At 42.3% G+C, this 27,659-nt stretch overlaps 1 protein-coding gene across 6 annotated transcripts in view; it reads left to right on the plus strand.

The window, feature by feature from the left end:
- Nucleotides 1-5,717: 5,717 nt before the first annotated feature.
- The window catches only part of palld (palladin, cytoskeletal associated protein), a 53,729-nt gene continuing 31,787 nt past the window's right edge, over nucleotides 5,718-27,659 (plus strand). For 2 of the 6 annotated variants that reach the window (XM_038716540.1, XM_038716542.1), the window contains exons 1-2: nucleotides 5,720-5,934; nucleotides 7,663-8,649. In XM_038716540.1, the coding sequence (XP_038572468.1) occupies nucleotides 7,664-8,649 (986 nt within the window). In that variant the 5' untranslated portion in view covers nucleotides 5,720-5,934; nucleotide 7,663. Of the gene's footprint in view, nucleotides 5,935-7,662; nucleotides 8,650-21,283; nucleotides 21,429-27,659 lie in introns of those variants that run through there. The other 4 variants (XM_038716538.1, XM_038716539.1, XM_038716541.1 and 1 more) reach the window with 4 other exon arrangements.

The following is a 27,659-nucleotide window of genomic DNA, read 5'->3' on the forward strand; positions in this document are numbered from 1 at the left end:
TCATTGCGTGGATTTAATGTGTAACTACACTTCTCTCTATTGTAAGTATTTTATTTTAATGTTGTTTAAAGGCATCAGCTATTATGTCTGTCAGCATTTATTGGTGCTAGTGGAGTAGCTTATAGGCTAAACATCAATTACAAGTTGTTGTTTCCCCCACCCCCCACTTTTTTGACCTCTTCAAATAACATACAGGCATCTTTGGTAATTTTAATTAATTAAGGGGATTTAATAAAAAAAAGTAAGTAACTCAGAGAATCTTAATGCACTATTCTTTTCCAGATTTTTCAATGACTGAAAAAAAAATCTTAAAATAATTAATAAAAACATCACCTAGAAGTGATTTGGTGTTGGAGATGAGTGAAATGAATAAGTACCAGTAAGTGTATCAGTGTCATATAAAAATATTGAAGCAATTGGGCTGATGACACAAACCTTCAGAATAATTAAAAGTTATTAACTCCTTGTTTATATTGTTCTAAACTTGATGGACAGTAATGTAGTTACTACTGTGACCAATGGAGGGCAATGATGGCATTTATGATTACTCTTGAATTAAGTCTACATGCATCAAGAGAGACATAATAGCACACACAGGCGCGCGCACACACACACACACATACACACACATATATATCCAGTATCTCACAAAAGTGAGTACACCCCTCACATTTTTGTAAATATCTGATGTCTTTTCATGTGACAACACTGAAGAAATGACACTTTGCTACAATGTAAAGTAGTGAGTGTACAGCCACAACTGTGTAAATTTGCTGTCCCCTCAAAATAACACATCACACAGTCATTAATGTCCAAACTGCTGGCAACAAAAGTGAGGACACCCCTAATGAAAAGGTCCAAATTGGGCCCAAAGTATCAATATTTTGTGTGGCCACCATTTAGGGCTGTCCCCAACTAAGGATTTACAGAGTCGAAACAGAATCGTCAAGTCCGGCCTATAGTCGACTGATAGTCGAATAATTTTGTGCGTGGCGATTGGGGGTTACATGCTTTAATCTTGAGAAGCTGCTATTCATTCAACTTACACTGTAAATTTCCAGCTATCCTGAGGCTTATTGTTGACCCTTTTCTCTCTCTCTCTCTCTCTCTCTCTCTCTCTCTCTCTCTCTCGCCTGCCATTCACAGGTCTTATGCAGAGTTTTGTGTGCATTCCTTGCTGCCAACAACTGCATGCACGGTTCCTCGCGGGTCTATTTCAAGTAGCCGGCTATTTAAAAATGATAAAATATTATTTGTGTGGTTCATCAACTGTGATAAATTATCCGAAAGTCCCCCGAGATGCGGACAACTTGGCACAAAACCAGTGAAGCCGGGGCTCAGTCTCTTCAGCAAATCCTCTTCTGCCACCTCACACATACACGCTACGCCTACACATGCGCACAGACGAGCCAGGGTTAGGGTTACAATTTTTGATTTATTTACACACTTCAAAAACATTTATTGAAGGTTTTATTCTTTACATTATTCTTTTTCTTTACATGTTTATTTACAGCATTAAAAGTTGAAATGTATTTTGTAATAGGCTGTATATTAACTTACTGGGAGAAAACTGGTAGTTCTATGTGAAATCAGATGTTGAGCACCCCCATATTGCCAAAATGGCATGATCCTTGTTTCGCTGTGAAGCTTGACAGTCGAATCAGGCTCCGCCCATTGAAGCATCAAATCTTCGACTATTTGGGTTCAGCCCTACTACCATTATTTTCCAGCACTGCCTTAACCCTCTTGTGCATGTAGTTCACTAGAGATTCACAAGTTGCCACTGGAGTCCTCTTCATATCACGGAGCCGGTGGATGTTAGAGACCTTGTGTTCCTCCACCTTCCGTTTGAAGATGCCCCACAGATGCTGGTTTAGGTCTGGAGACATGCTTGGCCAGTCCATCACCTTTACCCTCAGCTTCTTTAGCGAGGCAGTGGTCATCTTGGAGGTGGGTTTGGGGTCGTTATCATGTTGGAATACTGCCCTGTGGCCCAGTCTCTGAAGGGAGGATCATGCTCTGCTTCAGTATGACACAGTACATGTTGACATTCATGGTTCCCTCAATGAACTGTAGCTCCCCAGTGCCGGCAGCACTCATGCAGCCCCAGAACATGACATTCCCACCACCATGCTTGTAGGCAAGACACGCTTGTCTATGGACTCCTCACTTGGTTGCCACCACAGACACTTTGTTCAAGTTTATCTTGGTCTCATCAGACCACAGGACATGGTTCCAGTAATCCATGTCCTTCAGCTTGTCTTCAGCAAATGTTTGTGGGCTTTTTTGTGCATCATCTTTAGAAGCCAACAGCCATGCAGACCAATTTGATGCAGTGTGCAGTGTATAGTCTGAGCACTGACAAGCTGACCCCCCACCCTTTCAACCTCTGCAGCAATGCTGGCAGCACTCATACATCTACTTCCCAAAGACAACCTCTGGATTTGACGCTGAGCACGTGCACTCAACTGGTCGACCAGGGCCAGGCCTGTTCTGAGTGGAACCTCTCCTGTTGAACCGCTGTATGGTCTTGGCCACCGTGCTGCAGCTTAGTTTCAGGGTCTTGGCAATCTTCTTGAAGCCTACGTCATCCTTATGTAGAGCAACCATTGTTCTTTTAGATCCTCAGACAGTTCTTTGCCATGAGGTGCCGTGTTGAACATCCAGTGACCAGTATGAGGGATTGTGAGAGCGATAACACCAAATTAAACACACCTGCTCTCCATTCACACCTGAGACCTTGTAACACTAATGCGTCACATGACACCAGGGAGGTAAAATGGCTAATTGGGCCCAATTTGGACATTTTCCCTTAGGGGTTTACTCACTTTTGTTGTCAACGGTTTAGACATTAATGGCTGTGTGATGTGTTATTTTTAGTGGACAGCAAATTTGCACTGTTATACAAGCTGTACACACTACATCTATCTATTCTTACATAAATCACAGCACAGATAGTCTGTAGGTTGTTGTAGGTAATTGTAACTGTGTGTGTGTGTGTGTGTGTGCACATGCGAAGTAGATAGTTATTACAGTGGAAATTCCTTCCAAACTTATCACTGGCACTTAACTGTAATCAGTAGATTGATGAAGAACCAGAATAGCTCTGAGAGCACAAAATGTGATAGTGGCCTAGAAATAGACCAAGTGAGGCTGCATGGTCTTTAACTGTCTGTCTGTCTGCAGTCTCACCTTGGTGCCATTTTTCTCTGGTGTACCAAATGAGGCAATTCTATCTGTCATTTGTTGGCTGGGCAGAGTGTTTAAAATGCTATGGATCTGTGCCTTATTTTAATCTTGTATTTATGATTCATGTAAACAGCATTGCCAGCTTTGTCAAAACTCGCTACTATCTCAGCACTAGTTTTTGCTATATGCTCCCAGGCCCATTTTAACATACCCATAGGTAAGACAGGTAAATGGGTGATCTGGAGTCATCGGGTCAATTCAGCAGGACACAGTGGCAATGTTGACAAGCTGTTGTTACTTCACCATGTCCCGTTTGATATCGTTTTGGGGTTTTTGATTTGTTATTTCCTGTTTTATTTTGAAGATTCTTCCTCATGTGTCTTATGTTACTTTACTTTATGTGGTTTTCTGCATGTCTGAGTGCCTGCACTGCCGTAATTAGTTTTACCTGTGTCTAGTTATCCTCCCCTTACTTGTGTATTTAAGGCCAGCTTACCTGTTTTTGACCATAGCCTGCTTTACCTTACTGTAAGCCTGTACACGTTTTGTTTTATTATTATAAACCCTTGAATTGTACCTGCTTGGCCTCTGAATCAGCTAGCCCACTACCTACCTGTCCTGATTCTGCTGGCTGCTTTCCCTAAATCCTCCAAGACCCCTATGAAGTGTTTGAGTGGCCACACTGGCACCTAACAATACTCTTTTCACAAGAGGAGACACTCATCGTCCTTGCTGCTGCCCCGAGACTGAGCTGCACAGCAATACAGAAACTGAGCTGCCCAGCCGAATAAACTGAGCTGCCAGTGCCCCAGAGACTGAGCTGCCCAGAGCCCCAGAGATTGAGTTGCACAGTGCCCCAGAGACTGAGCTGCCCAGAGACTGAGCTGCTAGTGCCCCAGAGACTGAGCTGCCCAGAGACTGAGCTGCTAGTGCCCCAGAGACTGAGCTGCTAGTGCCCCAGAGACTGAGCTGCCCAGCCGAATAAACTGAGCTGCCAGTGCCCCAGAGACTGAGCTGCCCAGAGACTGAGCTGCCCAGAGACTGAGCTGCTAGTGCCCCAGAGACTGAGCTGCCAGTGCCCCAGAGACTGAGCTGCCCAGAGACTGAGCTGCCCAGAGACTGAGCTGTCCAGAGCCCCAGAGATTGAGTTGCCCAGAGCCCCAAAGACAGAGCTGCCCAGAACCCCAGAAACTTGAGTTGCCCAGCCGAATAAACTGAGCTGCCAGTGCCCCAGAGACTGAGCTGCCCTGGGTCACAGAATTACGACCAGTCAGTGGTTCAGCCAACACCTGTTCCTGGTTTCCAATCAGCAGCCCGGCCGTCTCCTGCTCCTCATGTCCCGGCTAACTCGTGTCCTCGCTGCTCAGCTCTATCATCCTGCTGCCAGGAGACCCAGAAACTGAGTTGTCCAGCCCCAGAAACTGAGCTGCTAGAGCCCCAGAGACTGAGCTGCACAGTGCTACAGAGACTAAGCTGCCCAGTACCACAGAGACTCAGTTGCCCTGCGCCACAGAATTACGACCAGTCAGTGGTCCAGCCGACACCTGTTCCTGGTTTCAACAGCCCGGCTGTCTCCTGCTCCTCATGTCCCGGCTGACTCCTGCTGCTTGTGCACAGTCCGAGGTCCAGCTCCTCGTGTCCAGGTGGCAATCTAGCCAGCACCCGTTCCTGCTAAGCTGCAAGCTCAGGCAGGTGGAGCCCCTGGCTTCCAGTCGTACTGCCTTTTCACTTGCCTCTTGTCCCGCACTCCAGCCACCAGACTTCGGTCCTGATCTCCAGTCATGTCACAGGGCTACAGACCTGACCAGACCTGGCTCCTGGTCGACCTCCAGAGTAGTCCTGCCTTCGCAGCCTCCAGAGTCGTCCTGCCTTTGCTGCTGGTCTCCAGCCCGACCTCCACTGTCGGTGCTCGCACTGTGGACCTGCTCAGCCCTTGGCCTATGCCTCTGGGCTGCCTGCCGGACCCGTTCGGCCCTTGGTACCGGCCTCGTGTTAGTCCTCCGGACATCCTCCGCTCTTTTGACTTGACCCCAGGCCGCCGCCTGAACTTTCCAGCCCTGCTTTTGCCCTGCTCCCAGGCCGCCTGCCTGAGGACCCCTGCTCCTCCTCTGTCAAACCCTCTAGTCGTCCGCCTGAGAGTACAAGTTCCCTTCTTAAGCTACCTGGACGCTTGCTTTTAAAATAACCTTGACAGATGTGACAGACCCCACTAGACAAACTGTTACCCAGCCAGTTGCATTAATGTATTTCGCAGGACGTTTGATATCTCTTCATTATCCAAACCTGTGGTTTTAACAGTGATCAGTGCACATTGAGAGCTTCTGAATGTTGGTGGATTTTTAGTTCATATTGTGAGTGTGCAGTGTCAGATATTATAACAGGTTGCACTGTTAAGTGTGTTTGATTAACAAGTACTGGTTCTGTAAAAATGTCATCACTACCTTCTGTTCCCCTGGTCTACCAGAACACTCTCTCTTCTTGCCAGTATCCTGGCTGTGAAACCTGAGCCAGGGGCCAAATATAGCCCCCACACAGTGAGAAGTTAGAAACCGGGACAGATGGGACAGCAGGCCACTGCAGAGGCAGTATGCAATTGGAGCCTAAACCTGAGAGATACTGTCTGACCAATAAGGCTGCTCTTCTGGAAAGAGACGCTTCTTTTTGACTCATTCTGACTTAATAAACAAGACAAACCTGGAACCACAAAACCAGGAGAAAGCATTTGGACACATAGCCCACTTTAAGGTAAGCTTTGCTCTGTTTTATTGATACAAAAGCATTTGGTGGTTTGGTTGTTAATTGTTTATCACTTAATTCATCTAATGTAACAGTCTAACTGTTTTAAATGTAGTGGTAATATACAATATCTGTCAAATTCAAACATGGTATACAATATCTTCTCTGTCATGTTATTTTAAGGACTTTTAAATTCCTTCTCATTTTAAACCATTTATTTGTGTTAAATATAGCGAATACTGTGAAAATACATATTTAACATACAATAAGTATTTAAATGAAATCTTTGACAGCACTGACAGTTGTTAACATTCTATCAATCAGCCTCACTGTTTAACATTTTCCACATTCATATTTAATAAGCGCTGTGCTGTTTTTTTTGTTCTTTTCAGAGAATATAACGCTTGAGAGTCTTGGATTGTCTGTTTAACTCTTTAGCCCAGTGACTGTTAATGTATGTTTGTGTGTGCCTAGTTGTACCTGAGTGTGTTTGAAGGTAGCGACTGAGTTTCAAGAATCTCGCTCCTGAGCTCAGGGTGGGTGAGTTTGTGCTGCTGCTGCTGCCGTGAAACATAGCCCAGGAGATTAAAAATAACAACAGCTGGTCTTCAGGACGCCATGAGGCACTGAGTGTCACACTGCATGTATATACACCAACAGCTTCATATCATCCTACACGCCAAGAGTGTCCCGAAAGATCAGAGCTGAAGAGACATACCTGTTTTAAACTACATGTGCATGTAACCGATACATCCGAGTCAAAAAGTGACACTAGAACATTATGTGTGAACAATAAGGAAGGATGCAACAAGTGACATAAATGTACAGTACACAAGGTGTGTCGTCTTGTGTACACTTTATTTTAATTTATTATTGTTTAAGATGCCCTTGGCCTCTGTGACTCTCCATCATTTTTTGGCACAGCTTTAGTTTGGGAAAATGTAATATAAATTGACGGTATGAACATATGACAAGAAATTCAGAATTTATACGGGACTTTTGTACTTAAAATATATGGCTATATATTCTGTATATTGTTTGGTATGGGCCCAACTTTACCTACAATATCGGTACTTATAAGGATCAGTCGATTTATTGATTAAACAATTGACAGAAAATGTATCAGTGACTGTTTTGATAGTTGTTTAATCTTATCAAAAATAAACAAAACACATGAAACTATTTTATTTAATTTTAGCTTTCCTCCACGTCATATTGTAAAAGAAATGACCTTTAGATTTTTTGAATGTTGGTCAGACAAAATAAGAACTTTGGACACTTTCATTGTATCAGTTGAAAGGCAAAATGATTGATTGATAACTCAAAAATCTATTGGATTGGATTGAAATCAGTAAAAAATCATTATTTTCAACTACCTGTTAAAGTGGAGTAAAACACGTGAAGTAAGTACAACAAAGAGCAAAGTGATGGGGTAAAATGTCAGAAACAGAGCGAGTAAGAAATGCCGTTCATGTTCACTATGACCTCAGAAAAAGGCCTTAGCTAATACCCACCAACTGTGTCCAGACAACACTGGCCTGAGTCATCCTGCCAGCTATGGCTACAAGAGCAAATGAGCCAGTATTGTGAAGTCTATATATCTAATTTTAAGCTTGACTCCTCTTGTTAGTCATTTCCCTTGCTACTGATAGTTATCTCATGTACAGTATAAACTGTACTGTCTACAGTATAAATGTGTGTAATCTGCTGGTTAATGACAGTTGATGTGTATTTCAGGATGCAGGACGGGAGTTGGAATCAACCACTCCCCATCTCTGTGCTGCTGAAGGACCCGGCAGGAGGCGGGACTTTGGAGGGTGATGGCGGTGTGTTTTCTGAGGCATCCTCTGATGGGGAACTCTGCCTGGACTCAGTGACAGAGCTGGATGGGGACTTTGCAGATCTCACTGCCTTCTTGAGTGCAGAAGAGATTAATCGTAGCCTGGACCTCGCCCGGGAAGCGTTTGGTGACACAATTGAATCTGAATGTCCAGGCCCCTCTAATCCTACATCCCAGGAGCAGGCTCTCCAACATGTTCCCTCCATTCCTGTGCCCCCCCAGACAACTGAGAACCTCACCCCAAGTCCAAACTTGCAGCACCAGACCAAAGCCCCCTGCCCAGATGACAATGCAGCAGTTGAAGTCTCTTCCAGCCAGAACACCCCCCTCAAACCCACGCAGGTGTTCAGTGAGGCTCCTTCCCCTCCTGAGAAGATAGTCCGCCACAAACCCATCCAACCAATTTATAAGCAGGATAAACCCAGGCTGCTTCATGAGGGCCTGCAGCTGAACGATCGCGCAGCTTCAGCCACAGAGTTCTGTAGCCGAGCTGCCACGTTCATTGAGGAGCTGTCATCCATCTTCAAAGGTTCTGCACATTTGGAGCAGCAGGTGGAGGAGGACTCCTCCTCCCCTGATAGTGGCTATCTGTCTCCAAGGAGTCAGCGACCAGTCCCTCAGGGCTCAGTCTCTGTTCCTGCTTTGCATCCCGTTCAACAAGAGGAGATACAGAATAGCCAGCCAGTCACAAGGCTGGAGCCTCAGCCTGGAAACTCGAAAATAGTGGCAGTGTCTGCAAGCTACCAACACTCTGGAGCTCCAACCACACAAGGAGCGCTGTCTCCTCCCTGCTTCCTCCAGAAGCTGAAGAGTCAGGAGGTGGCAGAAGGACGCCCCATTCGTCTGGAATGCAGAGTCAGAGGAAACCCTCTGCCGCTCGTCAGGTAAGGTCTGACCTTGGTTGAACAAACAATCTCACCACAACGTCTATTAAGTAATTGTCCTGGAGCTTTTGGTGGTTATCACATGATTTTTCTCAGATGGTGTTTGCCCCGTTGTCATGGAACTGAAGATGTTAAATATCCATTTTCCTGTGCATTTTAAGAACTTAACCAGGTTTAAGAACCCAGTTGGTTTAACCTGAAACATATGGCTTAATTATGGGGGTTGGATTTAATAAGTAGGTGCAGTTACTTTACTGAAACATTCAATTATTTTATATCTTTATATAATTATTATCATTGTATTATTTTAATCATCATTTGTTTAATGGTATTCTTCTGTCAATTGATTCATCAATTTTGTTTATATTTATTTATTTGTTATTTTTTGTTGATCTACTTCTGTTCAATTGACTTATCAAGCCTCAGTTACTCATTAAGTCATTATTTTTACTGAATGGCCAGACCAACCCCCATATACCCCCCATTTGCTGATTAACAATTGAGCGATTTCTCATTAGAGACAAGAGAATTGTCTTGTTATTGCCTTAGCCTCGTCTTGTTTCCAGTTTAAGGGTGAACACATATAGTATTGCAGCATTTATTTATAGAGTTCGTGCCACTGTTGTGAAAAGTAGCTGTATTGTCCAGAAGTAAATCTGTGATGTGAGTCCTGGCCCTCTCTGATACAGGTAATCATAAACACTATTTAAGCTGACCACTATAAAGAGGTTGATGGTGCATTGGTGAGCCAAGTGATTCTCTTGATTGAAGAGTCAGTCCACAAAAAATTATAACAGGGCAGCTGTGGCTCAGGAGGTTGCCTCCAGGCTGCATGTCGAAGTGTCCTTGGGCAAGATACTAAAGCCCGAATTGTTCCACCAGTGCATGAATGTTAATTTCTGTTTGAACACTTAGGCTCAGTGTATGAATGTGTGTGAATGCGAGGTAGTGTAAAAAAAGACTAGAAAGGTGCTATACGGAGCATTTATGTAATAAAAAAAACAACCCCAATACAATGGAAGTGACTGCAAGATATCTTTCCAGAAAGCGCGCATCTGTTGCTGCGTAGTATACTGTGTGTGTATAATTTACAGAACAACAGTTTTCATTGAGATCATTTCTTTGGTTGAAAGTAGTTCCAATGAAAACAGTTGACAGTGAACTGGATTATCCAGGGTAACATTGTTTTTGCTCTTGGTTTTTTTTTTCCAATTTTGTAAGCACCACATGCCCAGTTTCATTCTTCTGTATTGTATTCACGTGGAGGTCAAGAGTGAAATAACCCTTTAAGAAATGTTGTTTTCTCTGAAGAATTTAAACATTTTACCTGCTGAAGTCAAGTCATATACAGGTCAAGTTCAAGATATTGAATGAGCATGAACCAAGTATGCACTGACCCACAGCATATGAATAGACCTTTATATCACTGCGTCAGTGATGTTAACCAGACTAAGCTCCAGGATCCAGCCCGGCCATTAGAGATAAGGTGAGCGAGACGGGAGGAGGCCAGGAGATGAGAATTGTGTTGACAAACAGAGCACCTGGTTTCAGGTTTGGGGGGGACTTCCACTCTGTGTAAGCACATTTGTCCATTTGTACCTGTGCCAGTTAAAGCAGGGACACTGTTATTCCATTTGAGAGGACAGCACCCCCTGTCCCTGGCTATATGCACCAGTTCAAACTAAAAATACACTCCTCTCTTGTTTCTAGATGTGTCAACCTCACAGCTCAGTCAACTTGCTTGTTGTTTACTATAGAGACATACCTGTATTAATTAAAGTTGCAGTCTATTTTAATGTGATGATTTCAGGGCTGTAAGGATGGTCCTTCTGCAGTAGCTTTTCTGTCTGAGATTCAGTAATCCTGGGCCATACTGTCCATATTGTATATACTGTCACTTTTAAACTATTAAATATTCAGAATAGCTCCTTCGAACTTCTGCTCTGTATATTTATATATATTTATATAAATAACAACATTGAGGGTGCACTATGACATAAAATTGTTTAGATGTCTTATCCATCAGTTTATACACATTTCACTACACTTCACCCTGACATGTTTGGTATCTTCTGAGACCTTGCTATCATAACTGGGGTTTAACCAGTCCGTGTCTTGTCCGCTGGACCCTCTAAGGGGTTCACTTTCAGGAAGTTTTCAGGCAAGGTTTTTTTTAGGTGTTTGTGTAATCAGAAGTCATAAAGTCAGTGGCCCAGGACGTGTATCTCCCCTGCAGGCTATGAGGGGCCTCTTCTGTGGCTGTATAAATAGTCTTCAGGCCAACAGGAGCCAGGCACAGGAATGCAGGCAATGCAATGACAAGGCGTTTTCAGTCACCAGGCCCTCCATCTCCCCACACCTTCTTGGGAAATATGAAGGTAGTGTTTAGCGCGTTTAACTGCAGGGAAACAGGAGAGCCCAGACACTGTGGCCATACTGACGTTATATAACAGAGAAAATGAATGGATAATTTCAGAATGTGTGTATAGCTTAAGTGTCTGAGAAAGGGCATGACCTTTGTTGCTGTTCAAAGTGAATTCGGCTGTTGTTACAGAATGAGAAAGAAGGATTTTTAACCCGAGAGCAGATTGGTGCAGCAGCTTTTGTTGTTTGATGGATTGTGTGTTTGGTTGCAGCTCTTTTAATGACATGCACTCAGTATTGTCTGTGCGCTGTTCAAAAAGTGGTGTCACTTCCTGTGTGGATATGGATTGTGGACACTAGATGGCAGCAAATCATGTATTTTTCAGTTTTTCAAAAACTGAGCATATTCTGCAAGCAGCTTATATTATGCAAGCAGCTTATTCTGTAAAAGATATAGTGACATATTAAGAAATACATGAGCAAAAAGGGTGTATCATCTGTATCTGAGGTGAGATCTCATGTTAGCTCATAGCCAGTGCTTTTTCTGCTGCATATGGGAGTAACCTTGGGTAATGCAGGGACCTAATATGTTTGAATTTCTAACCTGCAGAGCTGCTTGCTGAAATACCATGAAGCAAAATAAAGCAGTATGTCAGCGAATCCTGAGCCACTCTATATTGTGCACAGGCGTGTCTCATCTTTCTTGTACATCTCAATGGTAAGACTTATTTTTTGTGTTTGTAGTCTGTTCCACTTGAAAGTTAATGGCTTTTGTTCACCTTTTTCTCTAATTTCTAAGGACTTATACTTCATAAGCCTTATTTCATGTCAGAATGACCTTTGATGCAGTTGCAACTCCAAACAGGTGACAAACCTCCTCACCTCCTCATTCGCTCAGACTAAGGAGTCGGTGCTGAGCTGAGCATTTTGCACTGCCAGTGAAAGAGACATTCCTGGTGGTTGGGTGCTGGGCGCGGTCTTTCGTGGTCAACCAAAAATTGTCTCGCCTGGAGAGTCTTGAGTCGGTGCTTAGTGCCTGGTATTCTTCAGTATGTCCTCATGCTCCTCACATACAATGTTTTATGCAATACTCTGTTTATAATGATGCATCTCTGGTATTGAGATGCGTGTGTGTTTTATCCTTGAGGGAACCACTTTTTTCAGTCTGAGGTCATTTTGGCCTTTCTTTACTTCTTCAAGGGGCTAGTTTTGGGTTAAGATTATCTGTTGGCATGAGAGAATAGGGAATGTAGGCAGTCAGTGTAAGACCTGTGTGTCTGCGTGTGTTTGTGTGTGTGTTTGTGTTGTTAAAGAGAGCATTTCTAAACAAAACTGATGGTGTGAGGTCTGGTTGTGCAGAACACCAAACGCGCTGCGGGTGCCTGACAACTGATTTCTCACTATTTCAGTGCATTTCAAAGCCGACAGAGAAAATCCATCATCAACTGTGGCATGCTCTGCATGCTATTTCAGGCATTTTGTCTGATGGTCTTTCATGTCATTACCCTAATTGCCTGCTGTGCAAACAAGGCATTTCAAAACTTGACTTGGAGTTGAATGAAGAGAGATGGGCAGTTACGGTAGAGAGCAGCCTCTGCTTCTTGGTTTCAACCAAATACACAAAACCACAGGGGAAACTTTGGAAGATGACAGGCTGCTGATGAATTTAGCTATGAAATCCACACAAGGCGGTGTCTTCAACATCTGGAGGAGACATCAGACCATATTGATTGTCAAATATACATACAGTTTGATCCTTGTTTAAATTCAAACATGATACTGAATAGGGCTGAACGATTTCGAAAAAATATCTAATTGTGATTAAATTTGATTGATATTACAATTACGATGGTTATTCTCACTTTTATTGAAAAACATTTAAATGATTATGGTATGATTTTTGTAAGGATCTGTATGAAACAAAGATGTTTTCTTAAGTCTGTAGAATATGACGTGTAGGCTGGGACATCTCTGCAGCATGACAAAATTTAATTTAAAAGTGGAACCGGAAACACATTTTGCCTTTAACAAATATTGCACATCCTGCGATTGATTGAAAAATTGCTGTAGGCCATATTGCGATTTTGATAAGATTTATATTAATTTTTCAGCCCTAATATTGGCCAACAGGATCATAGACAGCAGCAGGCACACACACACACACAAACACACATGTATTTATTTAGCAAATTGTTATTGTCTTTATATTTCCTGAATTATCCTATTTTATTCCCCTGAGTAAATGCTCTGATCAAAGTTTAAAAAATTAACACAGATACAAAATAATTCTCCCTAAAACAAAGATGCTTTAGTCGTGGAAACCAAGCCACTTTTGGATTCCACAAATTGTGGAGTCATTCATCCCTGTACAACCAGAACGGCTAAATCACTCTGATCTGAGACTGTTATTTGCTTACTTTCCAGAAATATCCCATAGTTTGTATTCTAGTTCTGTATCTTTTTTATATTTGGTCTGGGGAGCAATACACCCTGGTCTTTGAAGTGCTTGTTATTGGCTACTTGGAATTAACCTGTCACGTTGAGTATCAATTGCTACCAAAATCATTTTACTATTTTGATTTCTTGATGGGATATTGTACGACATCATGAATTTTTGACCAAAACGTCAGTGAAAAAAAATCTGAAAAAAAGAAATAAAATTGCAAACAATAAACTGCAGACAAGCAAGCATCAGTTGCTGTCCTGTTTTTATAATGTGAAATCATGATTGTGGCTCTCTCTCCTTTGCTTGTACATGTAGCTTATACCTCATACCTTCTACAACTTACTATCTTACCTCATAATCACAGTTCCACTATTTTCTCACAGATGTTGGCCCTGTTTTCACATTTTGCCATTTTGCATAGTGGACAGACCCTCAGATGGCAGAGAATCATGTAGGTAATCGTGTATTATGTTTTCTTTTGTCTGGTCTATGTCATTTTATGATCGTAGATTTTCTTTTTAGTTTAAGGTTTAAATTCAACCTATGGGACGTGTAAAAACATAAAACAATGAGAGTAACCATTTCATGTCAAAAGAACATATTCATGTTAAGGAAACACAAAAACGTGAGAAAAAATTAGTTATATTTCTTATGGGTTTGGTTTCTTGGTTTGTTTGGTTTAGGCAACAGTTTCTATTCTTTCTTTTTTTTCTTTCTTGTTTTGGACCTACATTGATTAACAGCACTTTAATACTAAGACAAGGGAAAGATGCAACTTCGGCACACAGTACCAGCATGCAGAAGTAGTTACTATACCAGCCAACAGCCACAGTAGCCCTTCCTCCTAGATTGTGTGAAATAGAATTGGTATGAGGTCATAGCAGGTGACCCACTGCTGACTCATGACGTAGCCTGACTGTAATGCTGACTGTTTGGCCTGTTTCAGGAAGGCCATAATTTTATATTCTCCCTCATGGACTCATTTGATCTCTGCAGGAGGAGGGGAAAGAAAATAATTCTGGTATTTTTATACCTGCTTTTATTTTGCAAGCATGATGTCATTTCACATTTAAGCTCCAAATAACGAGGGAGCCCAGTGTGACTGTAGGGGTCCACTCATACCTAAAATTAATACTATAAGGGGACTATTTGAAGGAAGCATTCCAGAAACATGAAAACATTTAAGAGGGTGGAGCTTTAAAGTATAGAGATTTTGCAAGTTGATGTGAGGTAGTCAGTTTGACGTATTATTTAGTTCTCACCATGCTGATAACTGAACTGTGGCCACGACTGTGTTATACGTGTACAAAGATGTGTTCGAGGCGAGAGTACATTTGAGCTTGTTCAGTGCAGGCTGCCAAAGAATTTCGCGAAGTAACCATAAATAGACAAAACAACTTTCATGTAATGGAGAGTATATCACCACTGAGCAGACTAAATAGCTATGTACCACTGGCGCAGTTAATGTCAAATCTGGCCTGCTGAACACTTCAAGACATGAGCAGTCAAACATCCAGATGGACGTATGTCAGTGCTATTCCTCAGTGGTACGTTAATGGCATTTGTGACGAATGGAGCTGTTCTGTCTAAGCCTTAGCGGTGGCACCTGGAGAGTGTGAAGTTTCACCTAACAAGGTGAGACTTTTCCTGCTCCTCTTCTGGCCCCGGAGTCTAGAAGCCTCCTGACATCGACCCCTTATCACATATAGTACCAAAATTCACACTAATCCACTTGTCCTGTTTGTAAAACTAGCTATTTTACACACGCCTGCTTCCACTATGGACATACATTATACAAGATAGCTCTAGTCACCCAGTTCATATTGTGACAGGTGTTACTTCATTTTCTATTTATCAGGACTAGTCAATAATTTCTATAATGTAATGTAAAATTATGTATTATGTAACATAATAACACAGTGTTCAAAAAGCTCATTACGTATTTTCATAGGTTCCGCATTTGAAAGGAATTAAAGAGGCCATATTATGCTTTTTGGCTTTTTCCCTGTTCTTTATTGAGTTATATACCTTTTTTGTGCATGTAATAGGTTTGCAAAGTGAAAAAGCCGAAAGGGAGTTCCCATCTCCCACAGAAAACTCTGCTCTCGACTGCCTGAAAATAACTCGTTTGTAATCCAGCCTTTTCCGTTTGTTCTCTGTGACGTCACAGCTAAATGCGCATCATATTGCTCACCAAGCAGCCAGTCCGACACGCCCTCAAAAACACAAGTGGAACAGTGAGCTGCAGCACACACCTCTCCTCTCCCTTCCAAACACTAGCTACCCTCCGGGCAGTCAATGGATATAAAGTTGTTACTGTGATGTAGAGAGAGCTCAATTAAACTCACCACTCTGAAACTCTTGCTCCAGTCCACATTGCTAAGCTGGTTAAGCCTAGTTCACACTACACGATTTTTAGCCCGATTTGCCGGTCGGTGAGCTCGGCGACCGTCAGGCTGTGATTGGGGGTAAATCAGCGATCGATCTGCTGTCGCCAGTCGTTATGTGCGAACTACTCAACGATGCATCAAAACGGCTCCCCGACACATTGCAGACGCCGGCCAGATATCTAGCATGCCAAATATATGGAAGAGACATCCACATCCAGCCAATGAGAGCAGGCAGCTGGCAGAGCAGGCAGCTACGTTTTCACTGCAAAACACTTTTTACTCACCTCCAGCTCTGTAGCTCAGATGATCCCTGCTACCTTCGTGTGCTAATCCATTCTTTCACCCATATTCTTTGTCTTCTGATTGGCTAGTAGTCCTTAACTAGGTACTGCGCATGTGCAACTCCCATCAAAGACCATGTAGAGGCAAGATGTATCACTCCATGGCTAAAACAAAGCGTCCAACACACAAAGTGAAAATAGGAGCTGCAGCAATGTGCAGTACAACAAAAATATAGTGTTTTTTGAAAATGAAACCATGTAAACTTTTTCTGGTACAACCCCTAAGTAAGATTTTGAACCTGAAAATGAGCATAATATGACCTCTTTAAGCATTACTTTGTGCATACTGTATGGACTTTAGTGTAAATGTGTTACAATTATATTATTATATATATTACAGATGTTAATCAAGAGAAGGAAATTCTATTAACGTTAGCTCTGTACATGGACCACCATACACATAGCCAAAAAGTATTCTGGGCTTATTACCAGCACCGTGTTGAAATCACATTTAGTTCTAAGTGGGTGAGTCTTGTACTCCATGAAAAAGGATTTGTCACACTTGGACTTACTACATAGGTGACACAGTAAAAGAAGGAATGTTTTCATTCTACCTGTAGTATATGGCCAACCTTGATAGGGTCAATAAATTACTAATAAACTAAACAATCAAGGGAGAAAAAGTTAAATACGAAAGGGAGTAGTGTAGGAGTAGAGGGAAATGAGATTTGCAGAGAGTTATATAAGCGGATCAGTGACAGTTGAAGAAGTGGAATACCAGATTTAATATGAAGCATGTCTGTTGCGGACAAAGGCAGCAGTCATGCACGGCGGGAGGATGGTAATCTAAGACAAGTTCAACAGGAGGATGGGCAGAGGACACTCCATAAATCTTTACTCTGTACTAAAGCCTCTCCTCCATGTTGAGTGTCAGTAGGCATGTTTGACCTCATCTGTAAACATGCAGACACTTCACCATCACCATTAACCAACTCCAGAGAGCCTTGTGTGGTCAGTGACACATGAACACTCCAACTACTTTAAGTCAGATCACAACAGCTCCGATTACTTGGGCCTAACAACAAATACGACCAAAAGCTTCATTATTTCAAGTACAGGGCACGGAAAAACATTGGCCAGGTACACATTAGATTAAGAGTGGACAGGGCATCATAGATCTGCCAGGGCTGTTGTAGACAGTAGCGACAGTAGTGTCTTCCTATGAGACATTCGAGTCCTGTCTGTCTCTGTTCTGCACTCAGTTAAGGTTTGTAGTTTTGACTCATCCGGGCCTCGGGGTCTGTTCCACAGCTGGGCTGTGAACAGTAAGCACCGGGTTACATTCCTCTGTTCACCTGTTAAATGACTCTCTGCTATTCATCATGCTTGATAAGGCATGGCCATTAGATTCAGCTTACAGTAATCTGCCTTTTGATGAGATATTTTGGGCTGTTATTTCTTCCTGGATTGCTGGTTGGATTCCTGTGTGGCTGCCAAAGAGCCGTGTTTGATGTTGAGCCCAATTCAATTATGTATCTTTGACAATATTGAAGTGGTGGAATTTAATGTGTGCTGTGAGCGTTTTCGTCTGTATAGAAATAGCAACAATCTCTCTTGGTGCTTAAAACTGTAAAATGTGTGTACATGTGTTGTGCACTTGGCCGTGTGTAGTGCGCAAATCAGAGTCGGTGCAGGGATGCTTGTTTTACGAGCAGACGAAGGGTCAAATGGGACTCATAAAAACAAGCTTGAGTCTTCCTTCCCATGTACGTGTGACAGGATAACAGCTGTTTGAATGTTAAACTGTCTTACAGAGAACCTCAAGATATGCATCTTTGTTCCCCAAGTCTTTCCATGTTTGTCTTTTGCTTATCACTTGAGTAAAATATATCTGCCTTTCACCCCTTTCAGTTCAGTGCCGAGGCTCCTGATATCTTGGGGAGAGAGTTGGAGTGGGGGGTCGGCAGGGTTTAGTTTCATACCGCAGAAAGGGGAGGAGGGAGAAAGGAAGATGCTTCATGTCTGGCTCATGTTTGGCTGATCAGAAGTCCATAAATCCAGAGTGTGACGGAGAGGTCACAGAGTTCAATCACTGACTACAGCAACTTCAGCCTGTTGCCTCTACTGTCATTTATCTAGTACTATTTTGTTGGCAGTAGTTTCACAGTAATTTCTTGTGCTTTTTAGTCTTCAACACAGTAGAAATACAGGGTGCAGTGAGTTCAGTAACGTGCATCCAATTTGTGAAGTATCTTATCAGTGTGTTGCTCACTATCTCCACCCTTCTTAGAGTGGCTAAGATTTGGCTTTAGAACTGAAAATATGCTAGAAAACCAACGTTGAGGTGCGCTACTCACCCACACACGAGGAGAGGTTGGTCTGGCTCGGGCTGTGATGGAAGCACATATTTTTATATGGTTGTGTGTTTGCATGTTTGTGGCAAGTTCATGGGTGGCTGGTGGAAGGGGGATCATGCACATTTGGGTTTTTTTCGATGTATTTACTTGTCTGTGCCTTACAGATGACCAGAGGTATGCTGCTTCGTCTGTATAAAAACTTAAAAACTGCACTTGGCCTGTGCAATAAACAGGATGTCAGCTGTCACAGGACAGAGAGTAACTATCAAAAAGAGTAAATACCATTATATAGTTACTCTTTGAAAGATGTACCCATACAGTAGGTGAATCAGAGCGTACACATGTGACCACAGAGCTACGTGGTTCTGTGTGTTTCCGCTATTGCATTAACTCCATCTAATTGTTGTTCCCAGAAAGTTATGATACATACCTAGTGCTGACACACACAGTTATGTGGTTTGTCTCCAACTGTAATTACTCAGTGGCAAGAAGATCGATGATTGTGGTGGTGGAAGAAGTTAGAAATTTGTAAATTGATTAAAATTTGAAGCACAGCATCTGATGTAAACATCCTCTTCCAGTTTAGGTGCGAGTACAAACAGTATGTGGAAATCTACTGCAGCTTGGATGTTTGAAGAAAGTTTTTCGTTTAATGAGGCCCATGGCTCCTCCATAAAAATGAAAAGATACATTCCTCTATACCACACCAGTCAGAATTATACTCATTCACACCCACAGGTACTCTCACAAGTAGTTCACAAAATGCCAAAAACATATGTAACCTCACTGTTGGTCTCTAGAATAGCGGGCCGATGAGACATCTGATCGTGTTGGCCAGCAGCTCACTTCCTTTTAGTAGAGGCTTCATGTTGTTGTTTAAATATGTGGGCTCATTTATTTTATACGGCTGATATGTTTAATTTTGGGCTCTTCTGGATGTTGCTTTTGTTGGTTTTCATGTTGGACTTATTTGACAGTTGGGAGGATATATTGTCCTCACAATATGACATCATGAGAGGACATAGTCTCTGTTTTTGTTAGTGTCATTTGGTCTCCTTGGAGCAAAAACAGAGGTTGCCCTGACAACATGCCCCCATTTTTCTGTGATGTCAGCTGACCCTTGAAAGACCTTTTTAAACAGTGTTATATTATGTGGAAATGGGTGTCTGAAAGAATACGCATGAATGTTTGGTTGTTTTTGGTATGACTGAAAAATGATTTTGCATTTATGTGTGTGTGTGTGTGTGTGTGTGTGCGTGTGTGTGTGTGTGTGTGTGTTTGAATGCCGTACTGAGTCCATGTGCACCTGTGTATGTTTGTATGTTAATAAACCCAGCGTGTTGCTTGGATGGATGTTATTCTTATTGACTCATATTTTGGAAAGCTGCTTCCATCTGCACATTTTGTTTATTTTTATTTTTGTTAATTCTCTCTTCTGTCCCCAGGAGGACACCGGTCAGACAAAGCAGTTGGTCTGAGAAGGCCGCTGTCTGTCATTCAGTAATTAATGGGAACATCCAGAGACTGTAAAAGCCCTTCCACTTATTAACCCATGTTTTATAGTCACTTAGGGAATGTACAGTGCTTTTCATGTTGTTATCGCTAGTAATGGGGGCCTCTTTTATTTCACAAACCAGAAGAATTTAAATAAAAGAACCAGATGATTGCAGTGTGTGCCACCGGGACAGGACATCGTTAGGTGTGTGTTCTTCTCATCATAGATTTCTATGTTATGTACAATCTCACACACAGACACGCAGAGACAAGACCTAGTGACAAGCACAGCAAATAATCCCTACGTCCCAGTGGTAGACTCTCACTGACAGCGACCAAAATATCATACACCACACCCTTTCATTCTGCTGTGGACTGTGCATCAGGCATCAACCCTATGCCTCTAAACAAACCACAAATACCAGATTTATATTTGGTGATAGGTGAATTTGGCGTTTTTGTCGTGTTTATTATATGGTCTCAATTTGTGTGTATGTGTGTGGACAAAGCATGACCAGTCACAGTAGCCACTGCCATTTGTCTTGTACTTGCCAGGTGCTGAAACTCAAAGTGGTCTATTTAGATCCAGACTTATCCAAGCTATTTTTGTTCAGGCCTAACTGGGCTTTTTAAGTGGCCTATTTACTTCTGGCATGTGGGATTTATTAAATGAGGGTCAGTATATTTAGTGCCCTCTCTTTTTGTGTCTCACTGTAGTACATACTGTAGCACCGTCATCTTTTATTTTCATGATTCCCCCCAACCTGCAGTCACAGATCAGAGACCCGGATGTTTCCATGGTCACAGGGTCATTTGGCTGGAGCCCAGGGTTTGCTGTGGTGCTTTTGATGGTCAGCAGACTGTGGTCTGGACTTGTATAAGAGCAGAAAAAGCAAGTTTTGTTATTTGTTTGGGAGACAGATGCCACAAAGAAACAGCTAAAAAGTCCATGGCCTTGAATCTGCTTGTTTAAATGTTTGGAGCCCACAAAATGTATCACATCAGAGGACGTTTACCTGTTTCCAGCTATGAGGGGTTTAGAGTTGCTGTGAGTTTGACTAGCATGGGTTGGATTTATCCTTGTTTTAAGGAAGAGAAAAATGTGGAGACAATTTAAACAACCACTGGAATTATATGAATGCCTTCAGTGTGGGAAGCAGAAGTTTTAGTCTTTTAAATGAGTCTTAAATGTATTTTTTCTAACCTTCTGTCTTGTGTGGAATTTGGCAGTCCGGGGCTGCTCCCTCCCTCTCAACCCCTCTGCTCAGTCCGAGCATTGTGTGTATGTCTGACTGTGTGACTCAGAGTGGCAGTCCCGGTGTGAGAGTGTCAGTGTACTCAGTGTGTGTCACGCTGTCAGGAGGAGAAGCTCTGTGTGCAACCTAAGATCAAGGAGGGGGAAAAAGTGTGTTAGGTTTAACTAACTGGGAGCAGCACGTCAGCTCAGGTAAGTTACAGTTTGAACATCCATCTTCTCATCTGGTGATGTCATTTGCTGGTACACTCAGGTGAAAGTCAAGCTTACTGTACGTGGTAAATCTTTTTTATGATTTGGTCTTCACAGTCTATGCGTACATTAATTGTTACAAAGGAGATTAACAGACTCAAGGCACACTTCCCCTGGGAGAAGTCATGTGGTTGACATCGCATTGAACCTTTCTGAGGAAGTCTTTTAGGAGAACATTGCTAACTTATATTTTTGAATTCTGAAAAATGTGATGTTGCTCTCTTAAACAGCTGATAAACAATGTGTCATTTTTATTTGAATGAATGAATCATGGTATTATTGTTCTTTGTGAACAAAAAGAAAACTGTGTTGGTGTCTACTAATTTCTCGGCCCTCTGACAAAACTGAACATAACTGAAAAATTTAATTGTGTGTGTGCCCGTGGGGGGTGCATGTGCATGTGGGGGCATCCCCATGAGTGCCGAGGTGTGTGCATTTGTAGCTCAGCTGCTGCATATGTCTGTCACTATTTCAGTGGTCTATCTCTCTCTCTCTCTCTCTCACACACACACACACACACACACACACACACACACACACACACACACACACACTTACACACATACAAATACACACATTAGATACACAGATAGAGTTAAAGTTTGTTGATTCGAATTGCAAGAACTGTACATGAAGTGTTTATAGTATTTGGTATAGTTACAAATACATTTCTATTAACCACAGTAAGAATTTTACATTAATGCCTGTGATGATTCAGTCTGAATCATTTGCCTTCTCTGCACATCGACACTGAGGTCTGCTCTCCTGTAATGCATCATTGGTCTGTTGATGGACAACATGAAGGAGACTGCCAAGTCGCCTACCCTCCCCCTGAGTTAAAATTCCTTGAAGAAAAGCATCCTTCTTTGCTTCCGGTCAGAGCTCCGACTGTCATCTGCAGCTGTCTGCTGTCCGGAATATTCCAGTGGACTCTGACCCTTGATCCTGTGCTCCTATTAACAGAGCTCCATCATCAGATGGCTTCAGCTGCTTTATTAAGATGGATTCCTGCATGTATCATCATTTGTTAAGGCATTTGTGGTTGCATGCATGTATAAGCACATAGCAGAACACTAAAACTAAAATCTCAAATCTGGGATGCTAATATTTTCTTTTCTCTACAAGACAACACTCAAACTAGCAGATGTAAATCTAGACAGACAGTAATGCAGTAATTCTGAACAATTATTGCCATTGTCATTTAAAATTATGTAGATTTGCGGAGCTCAAAACAGTAATATACCAACCTTTTCATAGCATTAAAACTGCATTTTACTAAGCTGTTTTTTTTTAATCAGTCAGAGACATTATACTCCTGCCAGTGTATTAAAACTGATAGACTGAAGCAGGTTGAGTACAGTGGGTTTATAAGAGCAGTTTTGCCCAAAATAGCTTCCTGCTTCATCTGGAAAAATTCTGATGATAGCAGTGATGGTTGTAGGCTATATAATATAATCTGAGCTGAAAGATGCTAAAATGCTTCGTAGAGATGTGATACCTTTCATGTTACATGTAGTCTAAATAATGGTATAATGTTTACTGTAGGATAAATCTTCTGGGGACCGTGAATGTCAGTACCAAATTTTATGGAAACCCATCCATTAGTTGTTGTGTTATTTCAGACTGTTAGACCAACAATGCCATCCCACTAGCCATGCTGCTAGTAGCATCTAGTGGCCATTAGAGGAACTGCAACTTAAAATATATTTTTTGTGTTAATTTATGGCATGTTCAGTTGTTCCAGGTTTAATAATGGGAATATTTGGTTAGGCAGGTAAATGATGCATTCAATGCTACCAATATTAGCACCATTACAAACCTGGAAGCAGGTAAATGGTGCGTTATGTGGTATTGTGGAAAATTACTGCAATAAGGAGGGCTGTGGTGGGAATAAATATTTGCAGCTTTAGTGAGGTTGTGCCTGTAGACCTTTCACTGAGCCTTGTGGAGCTGCATTCATTGTTGGTTTCAGTCAGCATGCGTGGGAAAGAGGAAACCCAATATGCTTTCCATTTTATGCTTGCATGAATTAGGAGATGTCGTGGACAATAAAACCAACATTGCTTGCTATAGAGTTTAGGCAGTCGCAGTTGACCTCTATTGTAGTTTGTAATTAGGAATAAAGACAGCCCTGATGCCGCTCCTCTTGTCCAATTGCACTTTGGTTGACATCTGTGGTCCACAGCCTGGAAACTGAGCACTGAGCAAACTTGGGAGTAAAAACAAAGACATTCGTGTCTCAGGAAGTAAACATCTAGTCCACTCATGCCTTATGTCCCATGTTGATAGTTGATTGACTTGTGGGTTTGTTTTTGCCAGCTTGTCTCTCCTACATCTTGTCAAGGTCGTTTTTGTGATTGAACCCTCCTCCTTTCTTTTTCTCTGCGCTCTGGCCTCCACTCGTTTGGGTTTGTGGTGGAACTGAGCCTTGCTTCATAAAATTTTCCATCAACAGCAGCAAATAACAACAGGGTCAGATGAGGAGAGCGTGGCCCTCAGCACGCACTACGGAGGCCAGGGCAACGGGCTCTGGTTTGGCCTGTCCCGTGGAATGCTCTCTTCTTCTGCATTTGAGTAGGTTAGCGTTGGGGGCACGGTGAAACTAAAATCTTCCTTCCGTTGATATCTGAGGCATCATCTGCCATCAGTTGTCTTGACTGAGATGTGTATAATTGCTTTCTCACATGCCATCTTTATTCAGAGAGCTGGTGACAGGCTGGATGATTGTGAAGGTGGGATGTTGGCTGGGTGCCTTAGGGTGGGAGATGAATAAAGAGTTGAGGCATTAATCAGAAGCCTATTTCATTTCAGCTATTTTGCATGCGTGTTCTGAACAGTTGTTCAGTTGTTGTTGTTGTACTGGTATTGTGTGAAGAGGAAATGGGTGGTAAAGCTTCATTCTGCCAAGAAAATTGTACCTTCACTCAGTTTTCTCAAGGCACTGAGTGACTGCCATTCTAACACTAACACACCCTGCTTCCCCTCCAAATGAGGCTATTGATGATTAAGTTCCTTCATCGCCTGCAGGACTGTATGTGACTTAACCAAGTCCCCACTCCCCCACTGGAGAAAACCATCCGTGCTGTTTAGGCCTAGCACCATGTTCAGCACATTCCACATAAATAGAGAGGGGATTAAATAAACATTACCGTCTGTCTCTAAATGAGTTTACAAAGTAATTATGCATAATGGTAGATCATTAAGTTTGATTAATAAGGGGTTTTATTGTTGTGCTTGTCAGGATTGGCTTGTGTTTCCGTGTTTATGCTCAGTCAGCCCTCAGAGGAGCACAAGCTGATGAGTCCTGAGGCTCTGCTCTGGGTTTCGTCAAATTGTGCCCAAACAAATTTACATTTCCATTCCTTTACTCCTACTGAGCAGATGGTCTTTGTTTTAAATTCAGCTGGGAAAGCCTGGTAGACGTTTGGGCCATAACCAGAATGGAAAACTACTGAAGACATTTAATAAGAAAAACCTCATAAGACCACTTATGAATGCGTGAATTACAACTCTATTTTTGCATTTTAGTTCATATATGTTGCTGAACAGAAATGTCGTATTTCCTATTTCCTTTTTTTGGGATCTGAACAGATGCAGGCCACCCTGTGCAAAACATATCCCCATGTTGTTTGCTGGCCTACAATGAAACACACACACTTGCACACACACAGTACCTCCAACAGCTTTAACATCCCCCATCACAAAAATAGTCGTTAGTTTAATGACTCCCTGTGTTACAATTAGCCCTTTTCTGTATGTGTCTGATTTAACATTGTTCAAAAAAAGTCCAAATGAGTCCCCTACGTTGATGGGATTTGTATTGTGTGGTCCACGTCAAACTGAGAGCATATGGCTGCAAGATCCGTGGTGAACCATTTTGATTAATACAGTGAGTGACTTAAAAGAAAGTAGCGCGGTTTAAGCAACTAAAGAAACCTGAGTTTCATGAGCAAATCCCCCAGCAGACATGGCAGTCACCCAGACGTTGTTTCCCCTTTTCTCCGCCTGGCTATAATCCGGAAAAATGGATTTCAAAACCACAAAGACATATTGGTTTGCTCAAACAATCATTTTTTTACTACCAATCACCAGTCAGTTTTGTACCAAAGAATGTGGCCTGTGTCATTCATTAAAGTCATGTTACACAGGATCCCTGTGTTGTCCCAGCCTTTCTCTGTGTGAATAATGTACCGATAGCTGCTGGGGTGTTTGAAGTATGGCAGATGACCCTTGGTCTTCGTTGACTCGAGAGCTGACATACGAGTGGATAAGGTCTCCCAGCTCGTGCCATGAACAGCTCTTCATTAGTCTCGTGTCATGAACTGTTTCCTATCAGTTAACACACCGGCGTCTGGCTGCATGATTGAGCCAGCCAAGTTTCCGTTGTTTCACTTCATCAAGTGATAACACAGAGGAACTACCCTGAGGAGTCTATTGTGCAAGAGGTTTGGCGTCAAAACAACGGCAAAGAAAGCTGAAACAGAGTGACATGGCTCTGCACTGATCCACCTGTCACCGCTACTGATGAATTGCTCACTGTGATCCGTCTCACAGACAAACTATGACAGAGCGTATCATTTTTCCTGTCTGACCCAGCCTGACTCACGCTCATTCACCTCCTGTTCCTGTACTTGCCATTCACACATTCACTTTCCCTGTCTCAGTCTCTGCTCCCACACCCACTCTGTCAGGTGTGAATCCTCGAGTATGAAGTGTTGTCTGAATATTTTGGCTGATGGATTGCTCTCTGGAACAGGAGCTAGCCTGCTGTTTGACTGACACGCCAGAGTGTATAAAATCAAGTAATGGCTGTGCAGCAGGATGTTAGGGATTTTTATACAGCCCTCCAAGATAGCTGGAATGCCCTCAGGTCAGGGCTCTGGGAAGACAGAGCAGCTGTTTTTAAGGCATTTTGGGAATTCCTGCCCCTCCCTTTGTCAGTGTAGAGGTCGAGAGATGAACAAGAGATATATGCCCTCTCTTTTAAAAGGGTGCTCATAAGCTGTATGGCACGTAGTGTGTCAGTGGAGTGTGGGTATCTTGATTTAATGTGTCATAATGCACTTTAAACAGAAGATAGCACATTAGTACTGATAAAAGCAACATACTCCCACAAATCATGACATCTGAGGCCAGCACTTAAGTGTGTGTGTTTGTAGGAGATGGGTGATGTGACCCCATGTTGTTTGATCCTACATTTGATGTGGTAACACGGTGCTGGGAGGCGTCTGCTTTAATCATAACTCTGTGGAGAGAGATGAGACAGATGAAGCTGGTAGTATACGCTCTCATCCCTCCTGGTTCCCCCAGGAGGTGGTACAGGGCCCAGGCGTCTGCCCAGACACACCGGCCTCTGATTGGAAGGAGGGAAAGGGTGTATCTGATTCCCGTAACACGGCGTCTTGTCAGTGCCTCAGGGTGGCTGATGTGTGGCAGATATGGAGGGTTTGTGTGCGTGTGTGTGTGTGTGTGTGAGTGTGTGAATGAGTAGTTATTGATGTTAGTTAGGTTGGCAGGCCTCTATCATGTCTTGCAACGGTATATTTAAATTCAGGTATTTGTCAAGAAGAGTAATGGCCAAGAAAAGAAAGCAGACATAAATCTGAGTAAGGATTCCTATTGCCTGTGGTCCATAATGTAAGTTTTTGCCTTTACTAAAATATTAATTTCATTTGGCAAGAAGTGAAATAAATACCCAGCGACAAGACAATAGTGAAATAATATGACATATTATAATATAATGTGAAAATTTCAGAACCCTTTCTCTGTATAGCTCTGGAACTCCAGGTACACAAGTTAACCATAAAATCTACCAACACCCCTCGATCTCAACAATGAAGTTGGTGAGCGTTACATCTTATAGGAATGATGGCCAAACTACCCAGACTAGAAATACCTTGCACTTATCTTTGAAGCACTCTCTCTAATTGTGACTGATAAAAGTCACAATTAATTGAATGCATAGATGTACACTGTGACAGTAACCAAAAGTAAGTATTGCAACAGTAAATTAAGATGTGTATCTACAGGCAGAATAAAAAGTTTAAAAAGTCAGTTTCTACTCTGGAGAATGCTTCTTGTACAGTATTTATTACTCAACATAGTGCAGTTTGCTTAAGCAATAGGATGGCATTTGAACAGTCTACAGGCTACAAAGGGAGGATTTTGGTG

This window comes from Micropterus salmoides, unplaced genomic scaffold (assembly GCF_014851395.1).
Source record: "Micropterus salmoides isolate LMB-PRFRI ecotype aquatic unplaced genomic scaffold, ASM1485139v1 Ms_hic_scaffold_13, whole genome shotgun sequence".
In the NCBI taxonomy this organism is placed as follows: domain Eukaryota; kingdom Metazoa; phylum Chordata; class Actinopteri; order Centrarchiformes; family Centrarchidae; genus Micropterus; species Micropterus salmoides.